Below are 21,489 nucleotides of genomic sequence, written 5' to 3'. Positions count from 1 at the left end.
CTCTCCATCTATCCATCTCTCCATCTATCTATCTCTCTATCTATCTCTCCATCTATCTATCTCTCCATCTATCCATCTCTCCATCTATCCATCTCTCCATCTATCTATCTCTCTATCTATACAGGGGTGTAAACACGTAGCCACTAGTGCTCATTGAATACATGAGAGGTAAATATCAGATGAAACAACAAATATTCCAAGGCACTCGCATGGTTAGGCATGAAAGCCTTTAATAAACTAGGCCAAACCATAAAAATTTGCATGTGTGTGCATCGTTGCTGTGTCAAGCCGAAACGCGTTGACCAACACTTTGAATGTTTTAGCACAGTATATTAAAGGATTTTTACGCCTAACCACACAAGTGCCTGGGAATTTTTGTTGTTTCATACACACACATATATATATACATACATATATATATATATATATATATATATACACACACACATATACATGCATATATACACACACACACACACACACACACACACACACACACACACACACAACACACACACACACACACACACATATATATATATATATATATATATATATATATATATATATATAAAATATATATTATATATATATATATATACACACATATACATGCATATATACACACACACACACACAGCACAGTATATTAAAGGATTTTTACGCCTAACCACGCAAGTGCCTGGGAATTTTTGTTGTTTCATACACACACATATACATATACATATACATATATATATATATATTATATATATATATACACACACATATACATGCATATATACACACACACACACACACACACACCACACACACACACACACACACACACACACACACACACACACACACACACACATATATATATATATATATATATATATATATATATATATATAAAATATATATTATATATATATATATATACACACATATACATGCATATATACACACACACACACACAGCACAGTATATTAAAGGATTTTTACGCCTAACCACGCAAGTGCCTGGGAATTTTTGTTGTTTCATACACACACATATACATATACATATACATATATATATATATATTATATATATATATACACATATACATGCATATATACACACACACATATATACATATATACATATATACATATACATACATACATATACATATACATATACATATGAAGAGTTCAGATGCAAAAGCCTCTAAGTGCCATCTGAAATTTTCTTCTAGAATGATCATTTTTATCAAGCTCGTATATTTAAGTTCAGTCATTTCACTTAAATGACAATTAATAGGTAATTTTCATTGCCATTCAAGTGAAATTACTGAACTTATATATACGAGCTTGATAAAAATGATAAAAATGACCCGTCCTTCGGATGAGACGTAAAACCGAGGTCCTGACTCTCTGTGGTCATTAAAAATGGATGTCTTTCGAAAGAGTAGGGGTGTAACCCCGGCATCCTGGCCAAATTTGCCCAGTGGCCTCTGTCCATCATGGCCTCCTAATCATCCTCATATACTGATTGGCTTCATCACTGTCTCCTCTCCACCAGTAAGCTGCACATTGCACATTCCAAGTGGATGCTGCACATTGGTGGTGGTTGAGGAGATTCCCCCCTTCTGTGTAAAGCGCTTTGAGTGCCGAGAAAAGCGCTATATAAATGTAATTAATTATTATTAATTATTCTAGAAGAAAATTTCAGATGGCACTTAGAGGCTTTTGCTTCTGAACTCTTTATATATACATATAATATGATACACACACACACACACACACACACACACACACACACACACACACACACACACACACACACACACACACACATATATAAGATGATAAGATACCATTAGATTTTCGCAACACAAGAAGTATGCAAAAGTTGCCTGATTTTGGCAAACTTTGCATCTGACATAAACTTACAAGAACAATTCTGTCACTCGGTAGATAATACACAGCTTCTGTTGCATTAAAAGTTCTGCACTCGCAAACAATAGATCCAGCTGAATTTGACGGTCAGTCAAAGACACAGACAAAAGAAAAAAACACCTGGTGATTTATGATGCAGTGGCTGCCGGTGCAAGTCTAAGAAAGCTTTTCTAAATCTATTGTAGTCGACATTTTCAAACAAAGCAGAAAAAATAGTTTCTTTGTCTCTGACAACGTCCTTAAAAGTGAATTGTTCACAACAGGGGATTTGGATTTAATTTATGAACGAGCACAATTCAGAAGCTAGAACAGATATGCCTGCATATCCACGGTCAAATAAAATAAGAACATGTATTAAAACAATACATTGCCTGTCAAACAAAACACGTTCAGAGCGTCAGTCTGATTTAACTAAATATTTAGCTTTATAATACGCTCGCCTCATATTGTCTTATTAATTGTGCAGAGCGACACAAAAACAAAGATAAGCACATGCTATTTAAGACTGCACATCAATCATGAACCAATCAAACAGCAAATCAATAAAAGCCTGTGTTATCAGAGAATATGCAGTACCTCAGTTTACTCTAATGGGGGAGCTGTTATACAGACTGAAAAGTCTGTGGGGAAACCAAGCCAAGCAAAACACTTATATAAAAAATAGGGGATGTTCAGGTGAGAAAATGTTTCCTCCATGCACATTTGTGCTGTACCACTGTTAGCTGGCATCTTTAAATCCTCGGAGGAGCTTTTTACGCCAAGATTCCTCCAAAATCCAGAGACGCTCCTCCGAGGCCCATGCATGGATCCAGGAAGGGAAACACAAGAAAAATCAGGTGCTGCAGCCTTGAGAATTTACATATTGGTCTATATTTAATTTCCTCCACTGGGAGAGAGTTCTGAGATGGGCAGAGTGTTGAGGAAGACATATGAGAAAACTGCACTGCTCTCAATCCTTCTTTACCCAGGAAGCCGTTAACTCGAAGCCAAGGCCGTGCATGTTATTAAGAGCAGACGTTCTAGGGTCCCTGCTCGCCAATTCACCCTATAATGGGCTTCTTTAGCATCCCCGCACGTTCAGAAATACTCTAATGAGGTGAAACCAAAGAAATTTCCAATTACAGAAATCCGAAGGACACACCAGATCACACACCCTGTTAGAAAGCTCAGAGCGACCACAGAGCACACAAGCCCTTAATATTCGCCCCCAAGAAAAATAACTTGGCTAGCTAACTCTAACTCACTCAATTAAGTTTGAAAAGACTTTGACAACAGAGAACAAAAAACAAACATAACATTTGTAGTAACTGTTACAGATGCAAACAGATAAAAATAGAGGGAAAACTGCACAAAGCAGAGTGGCAGAATAATGCCAGAACAATTTGGGTGGTTGCTATGTGGTGTCTTAAGTGTTCTGCATGGATGTTAACAGGTTGCTAGGACTAGGAATGATTGATTCTTATATGCATTCAATTTATTTGCCTATTTATCGTGTTCAAGGCATTTATTTTTATTTTTTATGTTTAATTAATACATTTAATATTTGAGGTTATGGGTTTTGAAAAACCACTAACCCCAAGTATAGGAGCGATAGCAATAAATACACTCACCCCATAAAACACCATTTCAGGGAGAATTTTCTCAAAAATGAAAATTCTGTCAGCATTTATTCACCCTCATGTCGTTCAAAACCCATAAGGATCTTCAAAAGACGAAGGGGAAAAAAAACAGAGCAGCAGATTTCGCCATACGGCGTGAGTGTGTGTTAGAAATCAGGAATGGCGAGAGAACATTGTGCTTGGTACGTTTTTCATCTTCAAATTTGGATCTTCAGCCGACAAAGTTTAAATCCCGCCTAGCTAGCGTGCTTCCAATAATGTTTACGCATTAAATCAGTAAGCGGAGAGTAGGCGTCTTTTATGGCTGTTCGAACACATTTGACCACATGAGCGTCTACACTATGAAAGCAATCCGGTCAAATGTTTTCGACTACCTCTGGAGGTGGCCGAAAGTGGACAAGCTCAAAAGGTTTTAGACCCCGTTTACACCTGTATTTAGCGTCGCCCACTTGTGATCCGATCGACCAAAACGCATCGTAATACCAGGTGTAAACAGGACCTTTTTAGTTCTCTGTTTTAATTACCTGGATTTCAAATGGACGGACAGAAACCAATCAGGTTTCATTAAAAATATCTCGATTTGCATTTTGAAAATTAACCAGTCTTTGAGTGAGTAATTGATAACACATTTTTCATGTTTGAATGAACCATCCCTGTATTTTAAGAAGCGCTGCGAGAGAGAGAAGGTGTTGTATAGAAACCCACCTGATAGCCGGCGAGTAGTTTGCTCCTCCAGTGCGCCTGTGGCATGTCGTGAATTGAGAGGCGGAGGTTGTGGTAGCTGTCTTTGAAGAGCAGGACGTGAGGCTCGTCAATCAGTCGACCTCCCAGCTGTCTTTCCATCTGCATCACCTCCTGTGGAGCAACACGGCACAGCACAGTCGGTCAGGCTACGGCCCTCATAACCCCGTTACTTTCCCCCTACGCTCCTTTAATGTCACGCCAAGGTCAAGGCAACTCTGGCAAATGCACTACAAATCCAAGGGTGCTGCAGTAATGAAGGTCTGGGCTGAGCTATTCGTCAAGCGCTCATTGTTCGTGCATCAAAGATTCGCTTAATTTCATTTCTGCGGCTGTGCCAGGAGAAATTTGTACTCGCACGTCTAATGTTTTCGTCTCAGTGGGGTTGGTACGGCAAGGCCATTTGTTGCCATCAGAACAGCCATCTGGAATTAGGTAATAATATCCGCACACATCCTGGCTGATCTATCAATTCTTTTTCAGGGCACATCTCTCATGCTAAAGCAGTGTGCAGAGCTGAGGTCTCTGAAAGCCGAAAGACTCCCATCAAAGACCTCTGCTCGCACAGAGGAACTAAAGCTCAAACAATATGATGAATTGGACACCGAGGTTAGAGGACTGGCAGACCTTCCCAATCAGGATAGCAATCTTTCATAACACTCAAACTTGCTAACAAAACAACAGCACAAATGTAAGGACTAAAGGAACACGAAACAGGTGAAGCGTTCCTGAGGAGCGAGCTGCGGTGTCTATAAAAGAAAGGTACTTGAACGAACAGACAACAAATGAAGGAGAGAGATGGGGGGTGCGGTAATTACCATATGTTTGATTCTTTTCTGTGTGAATGTGGATGCACATGAATTGTGTTTGAGAGCGCTTCTAATTAAGATGGAGAATCTCAGTGATTTTTATCTGCACATGAACGATTCAATTTTCTGCACTCTTTACCAAGTATCGGCAGGCCCACTTTCAATTAAAATGGTATAGAACCTGTTAATTATTCATTTGCAATACTTGCTGTACAAGTACCATATTATCTGCTTAACTACAGTTTCAAAAGATCTATCTATCTATCTATCTATCTATCTATCTATCTATCTATCTATCTATCTATCTATCTATCTATCTATCTATCTATCTATCTATCTATCTATCTATCTATCTATCTATCTATCTATCTATCTATCTATCTATCTATCTATCTATCTATCTATCTATCTATCTATCTTCCCTCACATTGTTGAGCTTGTCACAATGCATTATGTCTGCCTTAGAATTTGTCCAGAACAAAGTATCTTACAAAAAATTATTACAAAAAAGCTAAAACTAAAAATTCTAGACACAAGCTTTATCTCCTGTCCCAGTGCAAAACACCATTTTATCTTTTTACAGACCACAAGTGCTTTCATGGGAGACAATGAAAGTAGTTTAAACCATTTTTATTATTAGAGCCAGAAAGTTAAGCTACAGTCTCTCTCTATAAGCACAGTAAAGATAGAGACGTTGTCGTCTTTCATGGTTAAGCGGCCCAGCCACAGAGGTGAGAGGTGAATTTTAACCAAAAAGATTAGAGGTCAATGTTTATCTCATTCCATTAGGTCGTACGTCAGTCAATGGCCCTAAGTGCACTAGAATCTGAAGAGGAATATATAATCTCTCCTTCACGACAAAAGACACTTTATTTAGACTACAAGCATCTAATTTTATGTTCTTGTCTTAAACACAATCACTCTATGGGCAGAAATTAGCATTGCAAATTGCCACATGCAGACTTTGATCCTGATTCTGACCTATCAGCACATCTAGCTGCCTAGTACTGGGAGACACCGAAGAGCTTGCCAATTATCCCATTATGAAGAACTAAGAGCATGCATACCAATGCAGACACAGTCCAGCCTGTGTCCACCCTACGTATATTAACAAGGCCAGCTCAAAATGATGAGCAGAAACATGTCAGTCTTGGCCCGCCGCTGCTGCATCCCAGCCAAGATCTGAGCTTGCCATTTGTGTGTTTGCTTTCAACATATGTCTCAGGCTGAGGGAATACTGGCCTTGTTTACACCCCATTGTCTTGTTAATAAATTGTCACAGAATTTCATTAAAACAATCAAACAATTCTTTCCTTCATTGCAAAAAGCACTTGACTACATAGACCGCACAGAAGTTAAGCAGACCCTTATATATATATACAGATATATACATATATATATACACACCATAGATCCTGTATTTGTACTGAAGTAAAAAAGTGGTAATAAAAAATGCATTAAAATAATAATAATAATATTAATAAATAAATAAATAAATATTTATTTATTTTACTTAATACATAATATGTGATTTCAAATAAAATATAAATAAATGTATTTATTTTTAAACAAACAAATTAAACAAATGAATAATCAGAATGGCCAAAGAAACAAAAATAACTACTAAATTGTTTTGTTGATACTAAATTGAATAAATGAATTTATTTTCTTGCCTGGGGCACCAAGATAGCCCGAAATGCCACGAGTTCCCCTTCAATAAACTAAAATAAATAAAATAAATACAAACAATCAAACAAATAAATAAGTGCAGGACATTCCTTTTTGGCAGAAACTGGTCACCATGGGGGTTTTTAGTAAGGAAACGTTTAAAGTTTATACAATGGGAGACAAAGTGAAGTTCTTATGGATGAAGACAAGATGGTGATGACTTAGCCATATAAAATACTTCAGAATAAAAAGACTCTCTATTTTTTTGACAGTGTCTTTAGATATTAGACTTTAGAAAAAGTAGGACGAAGACCACCCTCTGACTTTTTCTTACTTACTAGAAAACCGAAAGCCGGAGCAAGAGAGGGCGCAAGAGAGGGTGAAAGAGAGCGTGAGGGAACGATATAATACAAAAAGGAATGGAGAGGAGACAGAGGCAGCTTAACACTGGTGTCTTCGGGTCAGAAGAGTGGTAAGCTTTAGAGAGACAGATAACAGGATTACGGGGAAGCATGGCCACAGTCCTCACGAGCCCACAAACCCTTCATCCTCGCAGGCCTGGACAGCTCCTGTGGTGTGCTGAGCCGGGCTCTGACGGACTAGTGCTGCACTCCATTTGGGAATACAAGAGACTCTTATATAGTTTATCTCCCCTCGCCGTCTTTGACAGAAGGAGGTTAGATGCTCAGCCACAACTCACATGCTACAAACGCTCCTCCGCCAAAAACACACAAACAGAACATTTAAAAGCAATTCAGGCAAAAGGGCAATGTGTTTACAAAGTTCACGGTAACCCAAACTTCCATTAAGATAAATCACTTAATGCAACTCTCAGAAGATTGAACCACAGTGGTCAAAAGTTCAATTTGTATTTTATTTTTTGCTAGTGTGCTTTGGATAGTTGCTAAGACGTTGCTCTATGGTTGCTAGGATGATTTGCTGTTGCTATACTGTTCTGGTTTTTTGCTAGAATGTCGCAACATTTTTGCTATGGTGATTTGTGTGGTTGCAAAGGTGAATGTGCGGTTAAAAAATAAGTTACATATCCGAGTTTACCATTTACAGGTTTGTACGGGTCGTTGCTGATGTCGTTACGAGCAATAGTAATAATGATGCTTCCCTTGCACACTAATAAATTCCTTCAAGTAAATCTATCACAGAGCTATTAAAATAAAAAGATATTAAACCTGAATGCAGAGTGTGGTCTATCCATTTTGTCTCCATTGGCTTGCCAGTAATAGGATACAAGAAATAACCCATCATACCGTATAAAATTAAAATGAGCACGCCATAAATTAACAACCACTGAGACAAGTTTGTTACGCAACATCTTAAATCAGTGAACTAAATAAAAAGGCTTTGATTTTAATGACAGTATAGATCCGTTGTACTTGTAATAGAAGATTTCTTTCAGTCTTTAACAACTTAATCTCAACTGTCTCACGGAGCATAAAGATATGATAGCTTAACAAAGTGACTGACATTGACTAATTTCCGCCCGGTGTCTTCCACGACTTCTCAGCCGTGAAAAAACAGACCTTGCACTTTCTGAGCTGATGAGCAAGTCAGAAAAGTCAGAACAGAGATCTGAATGATGGAGGCAAACATTTCACAGATGTAAATCATCCAGACATATGTCTGTGAGTTTTCTCCAGCTGGTGACGAGGCTATTTTTCTCTTTTTCTCTCGCTCTCTCTCCCACCCAACACCTCAAACATTTCCTCCCTTGCCTCCTCTCTCTGATTAAAAACTAAAAATGCAAGCGATGTGCGAGCTGCTTTCCAAACAAGCATGCCAGAGAAACAAATGTGACAAATCAGAGCAACAGTAAGTAACACAGAGGCTTTCTTTCGTCGTCTCCTCTCGCATTGTCAAGTGAAATGTCTTGTTAAATGTTACGTCAGTGATCAAAGCCGTGCACCATTTTGGTTTCTCCCCTGTAGCATGAACGCAAGCACATATGCGCAAATTATGCTCAGACGTTAGACGAAAGGTCAAAGATCCAAAGACTCTCTCTCTATTTGTTTCTAGCCCAGTCAGCAGATAGAAAACACCAGACGTGGCTCCTCAGACATTTGGCTACTTGTCTGGAAGGTCTGGAGGGACAAGAGAATATCACACAGCTCTTGATTAAATGTGAACATCATTTGGAAAGAGGCACCAAAGGTCATCGCTCATCCATCTCTGAAACGAGAGGATATTTTACAATCCACTGTCTGTTGACAAGCCTGATAAACCAGTGAACCCAAAACGTTCCTCTGCTGGTGCTTCAAACTTGCTTCGGAACATGTTGATGCTATAATCTGGATCTTTCTGCTCTTTCTGCAGTGGTTGCATACACTGCCAATCGTGATTTGTTGAAAGGTCAAGTGCTATGGTGAGATCACATTAAGAATGAAAGGGAGCAGAGCAGTGGTGTAGTGGTTTGTTGCTCAGCCTGGCATAATAAGGTCAGGTTTACAGTTGGAGGTCAATAACTAACCACATTAAAGGAAGGGTCTCAAACAGGTCCTGTAGTAGAGCTCTGGGGAGGTTGGCTATGACATGTCCAGCAATAGTAAAGCCAGCAGTGGAGGCTCTTCTGTAACAGACCGCTGTACATTAAATATTCACAAACATATTGAACGCATCTCTGCTGAAATGTCACTGATTCCCAAATGTCATATTTGTGATTAAAGACAATGACATTATTTTAATGTGGTTTAATTGGGAGATTAAAGATTGCTGTTGATTTAGGCACAAGCAAAACTCATGACTGAGAAAGAAAGAATGAACAGGAAAGAAATAGAGTGTTAGAGAAAGGAAAAAGTATTTGTATAGAGCGACAATTTCTTAGCTTAATGGAAGTGTGACAACCATCGAAAATAGCGGTATCTCATTGGTTGCGGTATCGCATTACTGTGTTTCAAAAGTAATGTAGTAGCCCAGCGGCAATCAAAATGCAATTAATATTCACCCAAGATGATGGTGGTGAAAGACACACACACACACACACACACACACACACACACACACACACACACACACACACACAAAAACAATTCATCTTTGTCATGAACAACTCTTCTAATACTATGCTAATTCCGAAATCCTCTTCTGTTATCAGCAACGATTAGCATAATAATTCCATCACAATAAATCAGCCTCACATCTTTGAAGGAAAGTCAATCATGGACTCGGATGTAGTTCTCAGGGGGTGAAGCACCTGTTAGACCACAAACATACGCTACATGAGTTCACAAATGCTTGGCCAATGCATTGCAAGATTGTAAACACATTGATTTACATGCATTCTTGCATCAATGTAGCGGATAAAACCCCTCAGTAATTAAAGCAGTTGATGTGAAAGAGAAATCTGGCCGTAGACTTTTTACGCTAAATTTTACGTTTGTTTAAAACATTTTTTAAATAAAACGACATGTGAAAATGCTGACGTAGAAAGACTTTCTGCATTTTTGTTCCCAAACTTTTTGACCCATGATTTTTTTTCATGAACCTTCCAGTTGTTAGTGATTCCTGTATGAGGAGTTTAAGAAATAATTTTGTTGTGATTTGCCAAAGAACTGATTCAACTAAATTAACTATATGCAAGAAAAATATCTAGCCAATTAAACATTTAAAAGCAGAGTAAAACTAGAAAAATGGTTCTACATTAATTAATTTAGCAAAGCAAAGAAACTTAAAAAAAAAAAATGGTTCAGTAGTGCTGCAATTACAGCACACACTACAGGCATTTTTACTAAATTTAAAAATCGATATATCAAGGTTTAGCATGAAGCTTTTGCATTCACATACTTGCATAGACTTTGCATCTGGCCTTAGGAACAAAAATCTTCTCTCTTTTCATACTGACAAAGATCAGCATACAGTCCAATCGACTCCCCGCTAAACCCCCCAATAAAAAACTCCCTGTCCTATGAGGACACTGTGGCTTACCACAACGGTCTGTGCATTTGAGGGGAGTGAAAATGCAAATGGGGTGGATTCATGGAAAGCAGCTCTACACGAGAGCACTGCATGACTGAGTCTGTCCACGTATGAAGGTTCCCCTGGAGCAGCCCACACCTGATCAAAGGCAAGGTTAGTATGAAAGGAGGTCATGGGTTGAAAAAGCATCTATATTGGCAGCTCAACACCCTGGCTATAGATAAAAGCACATCCCTCATCCACACCTGCAATCATTAAACAACAGCAACTGGTGTGAAATAAAGAAATACAAATAATATAAAAAGGGCTTTTTTGGGGGGGGCCAACAAATCACCACTTCAACACTTCACTTTAAAATGACAGAACAGTCAGCGTTCTCGTGAACCCTTCGGAGAGAATTGGAGAGGAGGTGCTCACATCCATCATAGGCTGGAGCACTTCTCATCTCTGCATGGCTAAGAGCTCATTTTAAACAAACTGGGCAAATTCCTGGCATCTCTTTTGCAATCTCTTTCCCCTGTCAGCCCACCCTAGCGGGGCCCAGCGGGCAGCTTTGGGTAAGGCAGGTCATTCTTTCTGGCAGGCTCTCAGAGGCTGGAGTGGGCAGAACAGGGAACGGGCCCTCTTACTCTGACAGTGAGAGCCGAGCGGAGCTCAGGGGCCACGGCCAGAGTGTCTCTCCTTTTCATTTGCTAATTAAGGATGCAAATGAAATCTTAACAGTCTGCTCAGACGTGCTCCTCGAGGGAGGCTGCTTTGGCATTAGCTCTTGATTATTCCTGATCTGTTAGAATGGGAGCAAAAAAAATAAAAAAAATTAATGCGCTGATGAAAAGAAAAAGAAATATGTATATTTTTATACTACTGTGAATATATGGTCAAAAGTTTACATACACCTTGCAGAATCTGAAAAATGTTAATTATTTTAACAAAATAAGAGGGACCATGAGCAGTTAAACTGGGTTAAAATATGCAAAAGATGCTGGAAACCAAAGAATTTGCAGGACCTGAAGGATTTTTCTGAAGAACATTGGGCAGTTTAACTGCTCAGAACAAAAAGGGACTCACCAACAACCATTAAAAAAAAAAACGGCCGTGGATCATCCAGGTAACGACACAGTATTAAGAATTAAGAGTTATTTTTTTTATAAATTCAGCTTTTTTTTTTCTTTTTTTTTTGTGGACTATATGTAAACATCTTTTATGTAAAATATCTTATTCAGGACAGTACTAAATTCTGGCGAGCCCCAGTTGAATGTGCATACATTTCACTAAAACCTTTTCTTAAAAACGCTAAAAAAGAATTTATTTCGCAGAAAACAAAAAAATGTCATGCTCTTTTCCATGAATTTACATTAAATTGCCATTGAATCATCCTCTAATTAAATTTTTTCTGTGTTCCACAAAGTAAATTAGGTGAACTATTCCTACTACGCAGTTGGTCCTTTCGGCAGGGTAAAAAGGGACCGCGATTAAGAGACAGAAGACAAATTTAGGTAAACTACTGAAGGGGAAAATCTGGAATTCCTTGTCTCTTCAGTATATCTATATCTTTTTGAGTGATTTGATGAGTGATTTACATATATGGTTGACAATCAAGTTATTAATGAATAATCAATATTTTTCCTTCTAAATATCAAATGAGTTGAATGACCTCTCTAAGCTTATGAGATTTTACTTTGTTATAGAAGTTGCCAGTGTGATTACTGAAATGTTCTTTTCATGTATTCTCTAATGTCTGTATTTAATATCTGAAAATATATCAATTTTTTTCCCCCAGATATTATTTCAAATAATCAAATAAACCCGGCTTCCATAAATGAATTATGACTTCTTTAACGTGTCAATACATCCATCTGCTTTTCTAGGGTACTCTGACAGCTATGGTCACAGGGGTCATGGAAGTCTCTAGTTTAAGGGACCCTTTCTTTGTCAAAGCCTTACTTTCCAGTTAGACTAAAGTGTCCTCTCCTTGAGAGAAAGAACATATTCTTGATGTTTTGAGAATACTCTTTATAGTTAGAGCCTTGCCAAATCCAACCTTGAAGAAGCTGTGTGTCAGTGTTTGTGTTAGTCTTTTTGGTTACAGGTTAAGGAACAACTGCATTATTGGAGATTGACTGACTTCTTGTTCTGGACAGGCTGGCGCCCAGCAACCCAAATTTGCGACCTGGAAGGTGACAACATGCCTAACTGTATATGTATGGAAAATTACTATGTTTATCTATTTCTTAGCCAATCAGAAACTGCAACCTGAAGCAAGGATGTAGCTTAGACCTTGGTGTAGGGCAGGGTTCACCAATCTCGGTCCTGGAGGGCCGCTGTCCTGCAGAGTTTAGCTCCAACCAGCTCCAACACACCTGTTTGAAAGTTTCTAGTATGCCTATTGAGACCTTGATTAGCTGGTTCAGGTGTGTTTAATTGGGGTTGGAGCTAAACTCTGCAGGACAGCGGCCCTCCAGGACCGAGATTGGTGAACCCTGGTGTAGGGTATAACTGCTGTGATCTTTGTAACTGGGCAGCCTACACACTCCTTGTGAGTGTTGAAGCTGACTTCTGATGATGAAACTGCAAACTATCTTCAGTAAAACTTTTCTTCAATGTATTATAATTCTGACTCGGGGTCTTCATTCATCATATCTCGTTCTGGGTCTTTGACTGTAAATCCCCTTACACTATACAATTGGCATAATTACAAGTACATTTTGAATTCACCTTTAGTAGGTCCTGTGTGTCATCCATGCAGTAGATGCGGATGTTGTACTCCAGCGTGGAGCAGTAGGCGGGACCAAACAGCAGCAGTTTTAGGCGTTTAGCGGCAGCCATGCTGAGGGACTCCCCGACCAGAGCAAAGCGGCCCAGCTGCTCAGTGAACACCCGGCACGTCTCCGCCTCCAGCTGGCAGTAGTACGGCTCTGACACCACTTCCTCACCCAGCTGAAGTACATCCTGAGGAGCCAATGAGAAAATGACAGGGGTCAGAGGGGAGGGCAGAGAGCAACTGTGTCAGCGAAGTTATTGGAGAGATGGCCAACTCCTGCCCTGAGGATATTCAGTGTCAGATTGTAGATACAATGAAGTGACTAGGGTGAGAAGAAACTGAAAGATCTGCATAATCAACTGTGTTCTGTGCTCTAATGAGACACTAATAGCAGGAGTTCATCGTGAATCTTCACACATGGTGGTGCCTACTAAGAGATCAGAGCTTCCCTTTCTTTTCCTTACAAGCAGGGGGGAGAAAAAAAAATCTCATCTCAGATTCTCAGATTCAAAGTTAAATACAGCAAAAGGAGCAATTAAAATAAATAAATACAAACAAACAAAAAAGTATGCATTTATTTAACCATTTCTGGTTTGTAAAGAGAAAACTAGATTTTTACATTTTACTACATTTGCTGGTTAATCTAGTCATTTTAAATTGTAATACTATTTCACAATGTTACTGTATGTCTGATCAAATAAATTCAAGTATTTGATCATAAATACAGTAACATTGTGAAATACTAATATAATTTAAAATGACTGTTTTCCATTTGATTATATTTTTAAATGTACTTTATTCCTGTGATGGCAAAGCTGAATTTTCATCATTATTACTCCAGTATCACACGATCCTTCAGAAATCATTCTAATATGATGATTTGATGCACAAGAAACATTTATTATACCTTTATTATACTGTACTGCTTAATATTTTTGTGGAAACCAAGATACATTTTTCTATTTATGAATAGAAAGTTAAAAAAAACCCAGCAATTATTTGAAATAGAAATATTTTGTAACATTATAAATGCAATTACTATCAATTAAATACACCCTTTCTGAATAACGTCTTTAAAAAGAATATCCTTAAAAAAATGTTTTACCCCAACTGACCCCAAACTTTTGAATGGTATAGAATGGGGGGGATTGATTGATCAGTCAATCCTCAAAAACGGCATGATTTATTCCTGATTCAATTTATTTTAAGATAAATGTTAAATTGCTTCATCCATTGCAAAGCCAAAACCAATCCTACTTCATTTTGCAATCCCGTTGTTTTGTGTTAATCAATTAGTGACTTTGACAGTTTGAAGTGCTTCTCTACTAATAACCAGGAGAATAAACTAATTAACAGGTTGCCATGTGCAATATGGAGCTCGTCAGGGCATGGCAAGATAATTCCTTTAATTGGATGTACGAATCCTGACTGAAATCAGAGATGTCTTCAAGTGTGCCTTGTATAGACTAATGCAAAGAAAATGTATTAAAATCACAAGAAAAGGCATTCTTGTCAGAAAACGTGACTCTAGCAAAGGCCAACACTATTGTGGAGGGAGCATGCAGTTTTCCTCACAGTCTTCGGTCAGATGCAATCACATAATGGCTCCCCAGAGTGGCTTTAATTAGAGAAAAGGCAAGTGGGATATGTGGCGACAGAACCTTTTGCAGGAAGCTCATCAGAAAGATTCCTCACACACCGTCTCTCTCTTTTTCTCTCACTCACACCATTATCTAATCAAATACAGAGAGGCGGCCCTACTGTCATGCACTTCGGGATCTGGGCCAGGAAATTACATCAGGCAATCAATAAAATAAACCACTATCTTCATCAGTGAAATTAGTATTGGCACAAGCCGTTTTCTATTTGACCACAATGAAGTCTAATTTTTTTCCTCCATTATAATTTTTTTTTTCTTTTTCAAATGACTCAAAAAAATCATCCTGCGGTTCAATAACGACACAGACTATATTTCATTCTCTTCTGCTCGCGTTTTGCTGATCTGCGTCCTCTGGAGAAATTAATTGCTGCGAGTCTGTCTGCCAAGGCTCCTTCCAGGACAAACTTCCCTGTGTTTTTTCCCTCTTTTGTCTGCTGTACCTGGCCAAGAACGGCGACCTGCCGCCGATGGGCTATATTTGGGGCAGGGGATGATTAAAAGTGCTGCTCTACCCTCTGTCTAAGACAGGCCTATTCATTCTACTGCCGCCCCATTGCTGCCACACCAAGGAGCCTGAATTATTTATGCACAGTATCAAACATGAAAGAAGACCTTCACTCTCTTCCTCCGCCCTTCCTTCCTAGGTTCCTCCTCTTCCTTGTCTCTGTGCCTGATGTCACTCGCAACGACCCGGCGCGGTTCAGTGCAGATTTGGAAAAGCCATCAGGCATAATGAAGGACTCACCCCGGCTCAGTTTAAAGGTGGGTGCTGATGACCATGGGATGGAATGAGGTAGAGATCCATACAATTAAATGGAGATTAAATGTGAAGGTATGAGAGATAGGTGAAATGAGGAGTGCGCTGATGGAGACACTTCAGGGCTTTATTGTCTGAGAGGCTATTTGAAATGATTATGACGATACAGCCCATTTGCCTCCATAAGATATTCAATTCAGCAGCAGGATGATGAGAGAGAAAGAGATGGGAAAGGGCAAGAAAGGTGAACGTAAAGCATGAGTTCCTCCTACATACAGTTCAAAACTAACGTATTTATTTATCTCCTGGAGCTGATGGAATTTGTTCCTGTAACTTCACATGGTGTCATCATGTGGGGTTGGTTTCACAGGAGAAACTTCTACGAAAGCGGGTAAATCTGCACAAGAATGTCAAATGTAATTTTCAGCACCCCCTGCATATTAAAATGAATTAAACTATATTTTGTTGTTTTATTCCCAAGTACATTTTCTTTCCCAAACTACAAATCACAATAGTCTACTGTAATGTAATCTATAGAAAAGTCATTAAAGGGATACTCCACTTTTGTTGGAAATAGGCTCATTTTACAACTCCTCCAGAGTTAAACTGTTGAGTTTTACCGTTTTCGAATCCATTCAGCCGATCTCTGGGTCTGGCGGTACCACTTTTAGCATAGCTTAGCATAGATCATTGAATCGGACAAGACCATTTGCATCTCTCTCAAAAAAATGACCAAACAGTTTCGATATTTTTCCTATTTAAAACTTGACTCTTGTAAATGTAAAGTTGCGATTTTCTAGGCTGATATGGCTAGGAACTATACTCTCATTCCTGCGTAATAATCAAGAAACTTTGCTGCCGTACCATGAGTCCAGCAGGCGTAATGATATGACGCAGCGCCTGAAAATAGTCCCCAGCTCGGTAGACTTTAGGGTCGACTATTTCAGGTGCTGATGTACACGATGTAACTACAGAAGAGTCAAGTTTTAAATAGGAAAAATATCGAAACTCTTTGGTCATTTTTTTGAGAGAGATGCAAATGGTCTTGTCCGATTCAATGATCTATGCTAAGCTATGCTAAAAGTGGTACCGCCAGACCCGGAGATCGGCTGAATGGATTCGAAAACGGTAAAACTCAACTGTTTAACTCTGGGGGAGTTGTAAAATGAGCCTATTTCCCCAAAAAAGTGGAGCATCCCTTTAATGTAATGCAAAATAAATACATTTTTGAATATTTATAAAAGTACTGTATACATCATAACATTAATTGAGAGATCGATTAATTGTATTGAATTTTAAATATTTTAATAGAAATATAATAATTTAATAAATAAATAAATTAAATTATAAAAGAATATATTACAAACTAATTACATAAAATTGAGAGGGGAAATTAGATTTTTCCTGTGATTTGGGTGTGAAAAATTTCTACACAAGGAAAACCTGCAGGGTTCAAACCTGCATCCTTTCAGTTATCAGCGCATATCTTTACTACTAAAGCTAAACATAAATGCAAACAAACGCAAACGAACACTGACCTCCCACGTTCCCTCATATGACTGCTTCTTGAGACGGATGGCCCAGTTCTCCAGGCACGCATCAGAGCAATGGTCCATACTGAGGATGACCGGCCGGGTGAGCACCACACCGGGCGGTCCGCAGCTCACCACGGGGCTCAGCAATGTCTGACACCCAGCCAGGGGCAATCTGGAGGGAAGAAGAGGAGAACATGGTCAGGATTCAACCAAAGGGGTCTGGATGGATGGCCAATGTCAAGCACAGAGCAGACCCTTTTACAAGACGAGCTTCCACTATTAATCAGGGCTCTGGTGCTCTGATCTGACTTTTCACACTCTGCATTCAAGCACAGTAGGGAGCTGGTCTTGAACACTGCATGAATGCATGAGCAAAAAATAGCCAGAGCGTTACCTGGTGCTTCACTCCGACAGGAAAATCTAAAACAGGAGAACATTTCCCTCGCTGCGGCCCATGGCTCATTTGCATATAACAGACAAGGCACACAACACATACACACAAGCTTTTGATATCTCAAGCTAGCATTAGTCATAAATCTGAGCAAACGGCTCAACACACACACACACACACACACACACACACACACACACACACACACACACACACACACACACACACACTCACACACGCCAGCATGTGGAGATTAACTTCAATTATATTTGACGCTCTGTGCCTGGGCTTTTTAAAATCTGATTCAAACTGTGCATTCTTTCTTTGTGAGGCAGATCCTCAGACGGGTTCCAGGGACCTACCTCATGTCTTCCTTCGTCTGAATGGTGAGATAAATCTCATAAATCTTCCCTCTGGGAATGGCCTCTGGCGGGATGAGCAGGCTGATTCCTAATGTAAATAGGAACAAAAGAGACAAAGTAGGATCATTTGTTCAATCTGAACGCCGCTTTTGTCACAGCTCACAGTGGGCCTTTATGTGACAAAAGAAAATGTGGTTAACACTAGTCCACAGTCAAGGTCAAATATGTCATCTACCAGGTGTTCCTTGAAAAACTCTTTCACTTTCTGTCCTGGTGATCAGAACAGAGACAGGATGTGCCTACAGCCCCTGCTGTCTGTCCTGACATAATTACTTCTGTATATGAAATTAAATGCATAACGTGCGCTTTTAGAAAAGGTATCATACATTTCACATTGGCAGCAAAATAATAAGAAATAATAAACCCTAAATAGTCAAACGTCTGTATTTTTCTGGTAAAAAAAACTCAAATTATTAATTTAAATGTATTTTGGATGGATGGATGGTCCACTCTGGAAATTGTGACAAAAAAAAGGAAAAAAGAAAATATGTATAAAATAATTGTGTTATTATATACTATTATAAATCACCCTGCATCCAAACTAGATTATTATGGTGTCTAAAAAAATATTACTATTGCTCATAATTTGGGTTACAAAAAAAATTATTGAAAAAACCCTTATCCCTAAATATTAAAGTATATTGTGCACCCCGCATAAAATGAAATAAAATAAAAAATAAACAATTTATGAAATAAAATGAAATAATAAAATACAAATAAAAAGTTGCTCACTGCTGCTATGATTATAAGAGAAACTGTTTGGTCACCACTGGTATAGGGGATGCAATTATGCTGCCTTCATTCTCAAAACAGCAGCGGATTACAGGTATCTAAATTTGGGCATTGTATTTTGAAGGACAATGTTCTTAGCCGAGGGAGCCCTGGTTATTTCATTTCCACTGCCTCGTGAGCTGTCTCTTTGACCGAGAGTGATTCATAATGTGACAGCCTGATGAACCCTCTGTCTGTGATTAAGGAGACTAATTGGTTTGAATATACTCTGGTGGTGTCCTTGGAGTGGATAGAGTTGCAGGCACTATGAATGTGCACACTGCCTATCGGCTTACAGTGCCACGGCTGACAACTAAGCCACTGGTTCGGCTTGCAGAAGATGCAGCGAGGTATCCTTCAAAAAAAGAAAGGGAAAATAAAAAAGACGTTCCCCCAATTACAGCTATTTCCGTCGAAAAAAGAAAATGGTTGTCATTGTCATAACACAATCAGTGTATAAATGGAGGCACTTCTTTGCCCCCTCTGCCTTGTTCCTTGAAAAACGTCTTTAGAAGATGTTCGCATTCGCTCGTTCCCCATTTACATAAAACTGCTTGGATTACCGTGTAATTGGATCACTTCACCCTTCCATTTTGGGCCATGTCAGTATAATAACATTGCAGTTAACAAAGCTCAGGAGTTCTTTCACAACACTCCTGACTAAACACATAAAACATCTTGCACAGTTTGCAGTCGTATAATCTTACCAGTGTTGGGGAGGGTTAGGCGACCACCCAGGAAATTGAAAGTGCCGTAGGAGGTGTTGACGTTGTCTCTCGGTAGCGTTTTGAAATATGTCTGAGAGGAAAGGCGGTTCATGAAGTCGTTGGGGTCGCTTGGCAGTTTGCCGTTGTGCAGCGTGTGGGAGCCGTTGGGAAGGGGCTCCAGGAGGGGGCCGTTGCTCATGGAGAACTTCCCGGTGACTTCCTGTCGAGAACGTAGAGTTCCCTGGTAGCTAGTGGTGGTGGTGGTCAAATCAGGCTGGATGGTGAGCAAATGAGAGTTTTCTGTAGAAACAAAGAGAATGAAACGAGTGAAAAACCCTTCGAAAGGTCACGCTGGCTAAAAGTACACAGCACAAATTGAAATTCAGTGCAAACGAACAAATCCATGGATGTAGCCAGGCCTTCGCGCTGAGAGAGATTCACTCGTAAATAAATCAATGCCTCCTCCTCCTCCTCTTTAGCAGCCACAATCAATTCCATACAGCGTTTAAAGAAAGCCTGGCAGTCACGGTTTAAATTTCTTACACTTTAAATAAAGCTTACAGTGTGGCTTCATGCAGGTTCAAATCCCCCAAATCCAACTTCATATTTCATGATTTCAGAGCCGTTCTCATGTTTTTCCACATGAAACACTTTGCATATGTAAAATTAAAAGTGCACAGCAGTAGGCAGATTTGTTTCGTGGGAGGATCAATAGAAATCAGCTTAATGCTACTATTACCAAATCACTTCCCACGGTAGCAGGCGGACGAGAGAAGGTCTCCCCTCACATGCAGCTTCAAAGAGGATTCAAGTAAAACCAAAATCACAATCATTTGCAACTGTGAAGATGACACAAAACTATGACTACCTCGGTTTAACGCAAACAATGCACATACACGGACACATTTGCGAGACTGTGGGCCGCTATGGCCACAGGTGGTACGGGAACACGGGCACTGATGAAAGGATGAGCGTGAAACACCGTGACGAGGAGTGGATAGTGTAGAGAAACAATAGCCTACTGCTGCGGGCTGCCCTGCGCGGTGCCCACACACCTGGCTTGGTGGGCTTGATGCCCATGGGCTGGAAGCCAGTGGTGAGGATGGAGGAGTCTGCCACATCTGCATCGAGACCTTCCTTCTTCCTTCGGTACACCAGCACCAGGATGATCAGCAGAAGAGTCAGACACAGAGCCACCACCACGATCCCCACGTACAGAGCCACGTCCTCAGCACCTGACGCCGCTGCATAGAGACAGAAACAGACACATATGCATTACTAATAGTCACACAAAATCTGGGTCATCATGATGTCAATATTCACATTTATTCAACATTTTTCTGAATGTCATAATCATTTGTTAACAATCCAGTATTCATTACTTCGATGAGCTCATTGTTTCTTAAATGATTACATTGTTTAAATTAATACATTTTTAGCAAACTGTGATTTTGTATATGTACATTTCTGAAATGCATAACTTAGACAGTTACCTCTGATAACAGATCACTCTAAATCGTAATGTGGACTCACACATTTTCTGTAAAGCTGCTTTGAAACGATGTGTATTGTGTAAGCGCTATACAAATAAATGTGAATTGAATTTATTTATTAGTCAACAATGAGCGGATTAGGCTGATATTAAAAGCTGTAACTATAATGTTTTGATGCCTCATTTTACTTGAAGCATGACAACTACACTACCATTCAAGTTTGGGGTCAGTAAGAAATCATTCATGCTGATTATTAAAAATGTTGATCACAGTTGTGCTGCTTGAAATTTTTCTGGAAA

At 39.3% G+C, this 21,489-nt stretch overlaps 1 protein-coding gene across 4 annotated transcripts in view; it reads right to left on the bottom strand.

Annotated features, from left to right (window-relative positions):
- The window catches only part of unc5a (unc-5 netrin receptor A), a 186,208-nt gene that overhangs the window by 7,473 nt on the left and 157,246 nt on the right, over positions 1–21,489 (bottom strand). For 2 of the 4 annotated variants that reach the window (XM_082177552.1, XM_082177554.1), the window contains 6 exons: positions 20,720–20,941; positions 19,698–19,997; positions 18,160–18,247; positions 17,410–17,578; positions 13,409–13,642; positions 4,254–4,403 (listed from right to left, as the gene is read on the bottom strand). In XM_082177552.1, coding sequence (XP_082033678.1) covers positions 4,254–4,403; positions 13,409–13,642; positions 17,410–17,578; positions 18,160–18,247; positions 19,698–19,997; positions 20,720–20,941 — 1,163 coding nt within the window. The remainder of the gene's footprint in view (positions 1–4,253; positions 4,404–13,408; positions 13,643–17,409; positions 17,579–18,159; positions 18,248–19,697; positions 19,998–20,719; positions 20,942–21,489) is intronic. The other 2 variants (XM_082177553.1, XM_082177555.1) reach the window with 1 other exon arrangement.

This window comes from Leuciscus leuciscus (assembly GCF_965113295.1).
Source record: "Leuciscus leuciscus genome assembly, chromosome: 8".
NCBI lineage: Eukaryota > Metazoa > Chordata > Actinopteri > Cypriniformes > Leuciscidae > Leuciscus > Leuciscus leuciscus.
The sequence above is the reverse complement of the archived record's forward strand: the minus strand, read 5'-3'. Positions and strand labels throughout refer to the sequence as shown.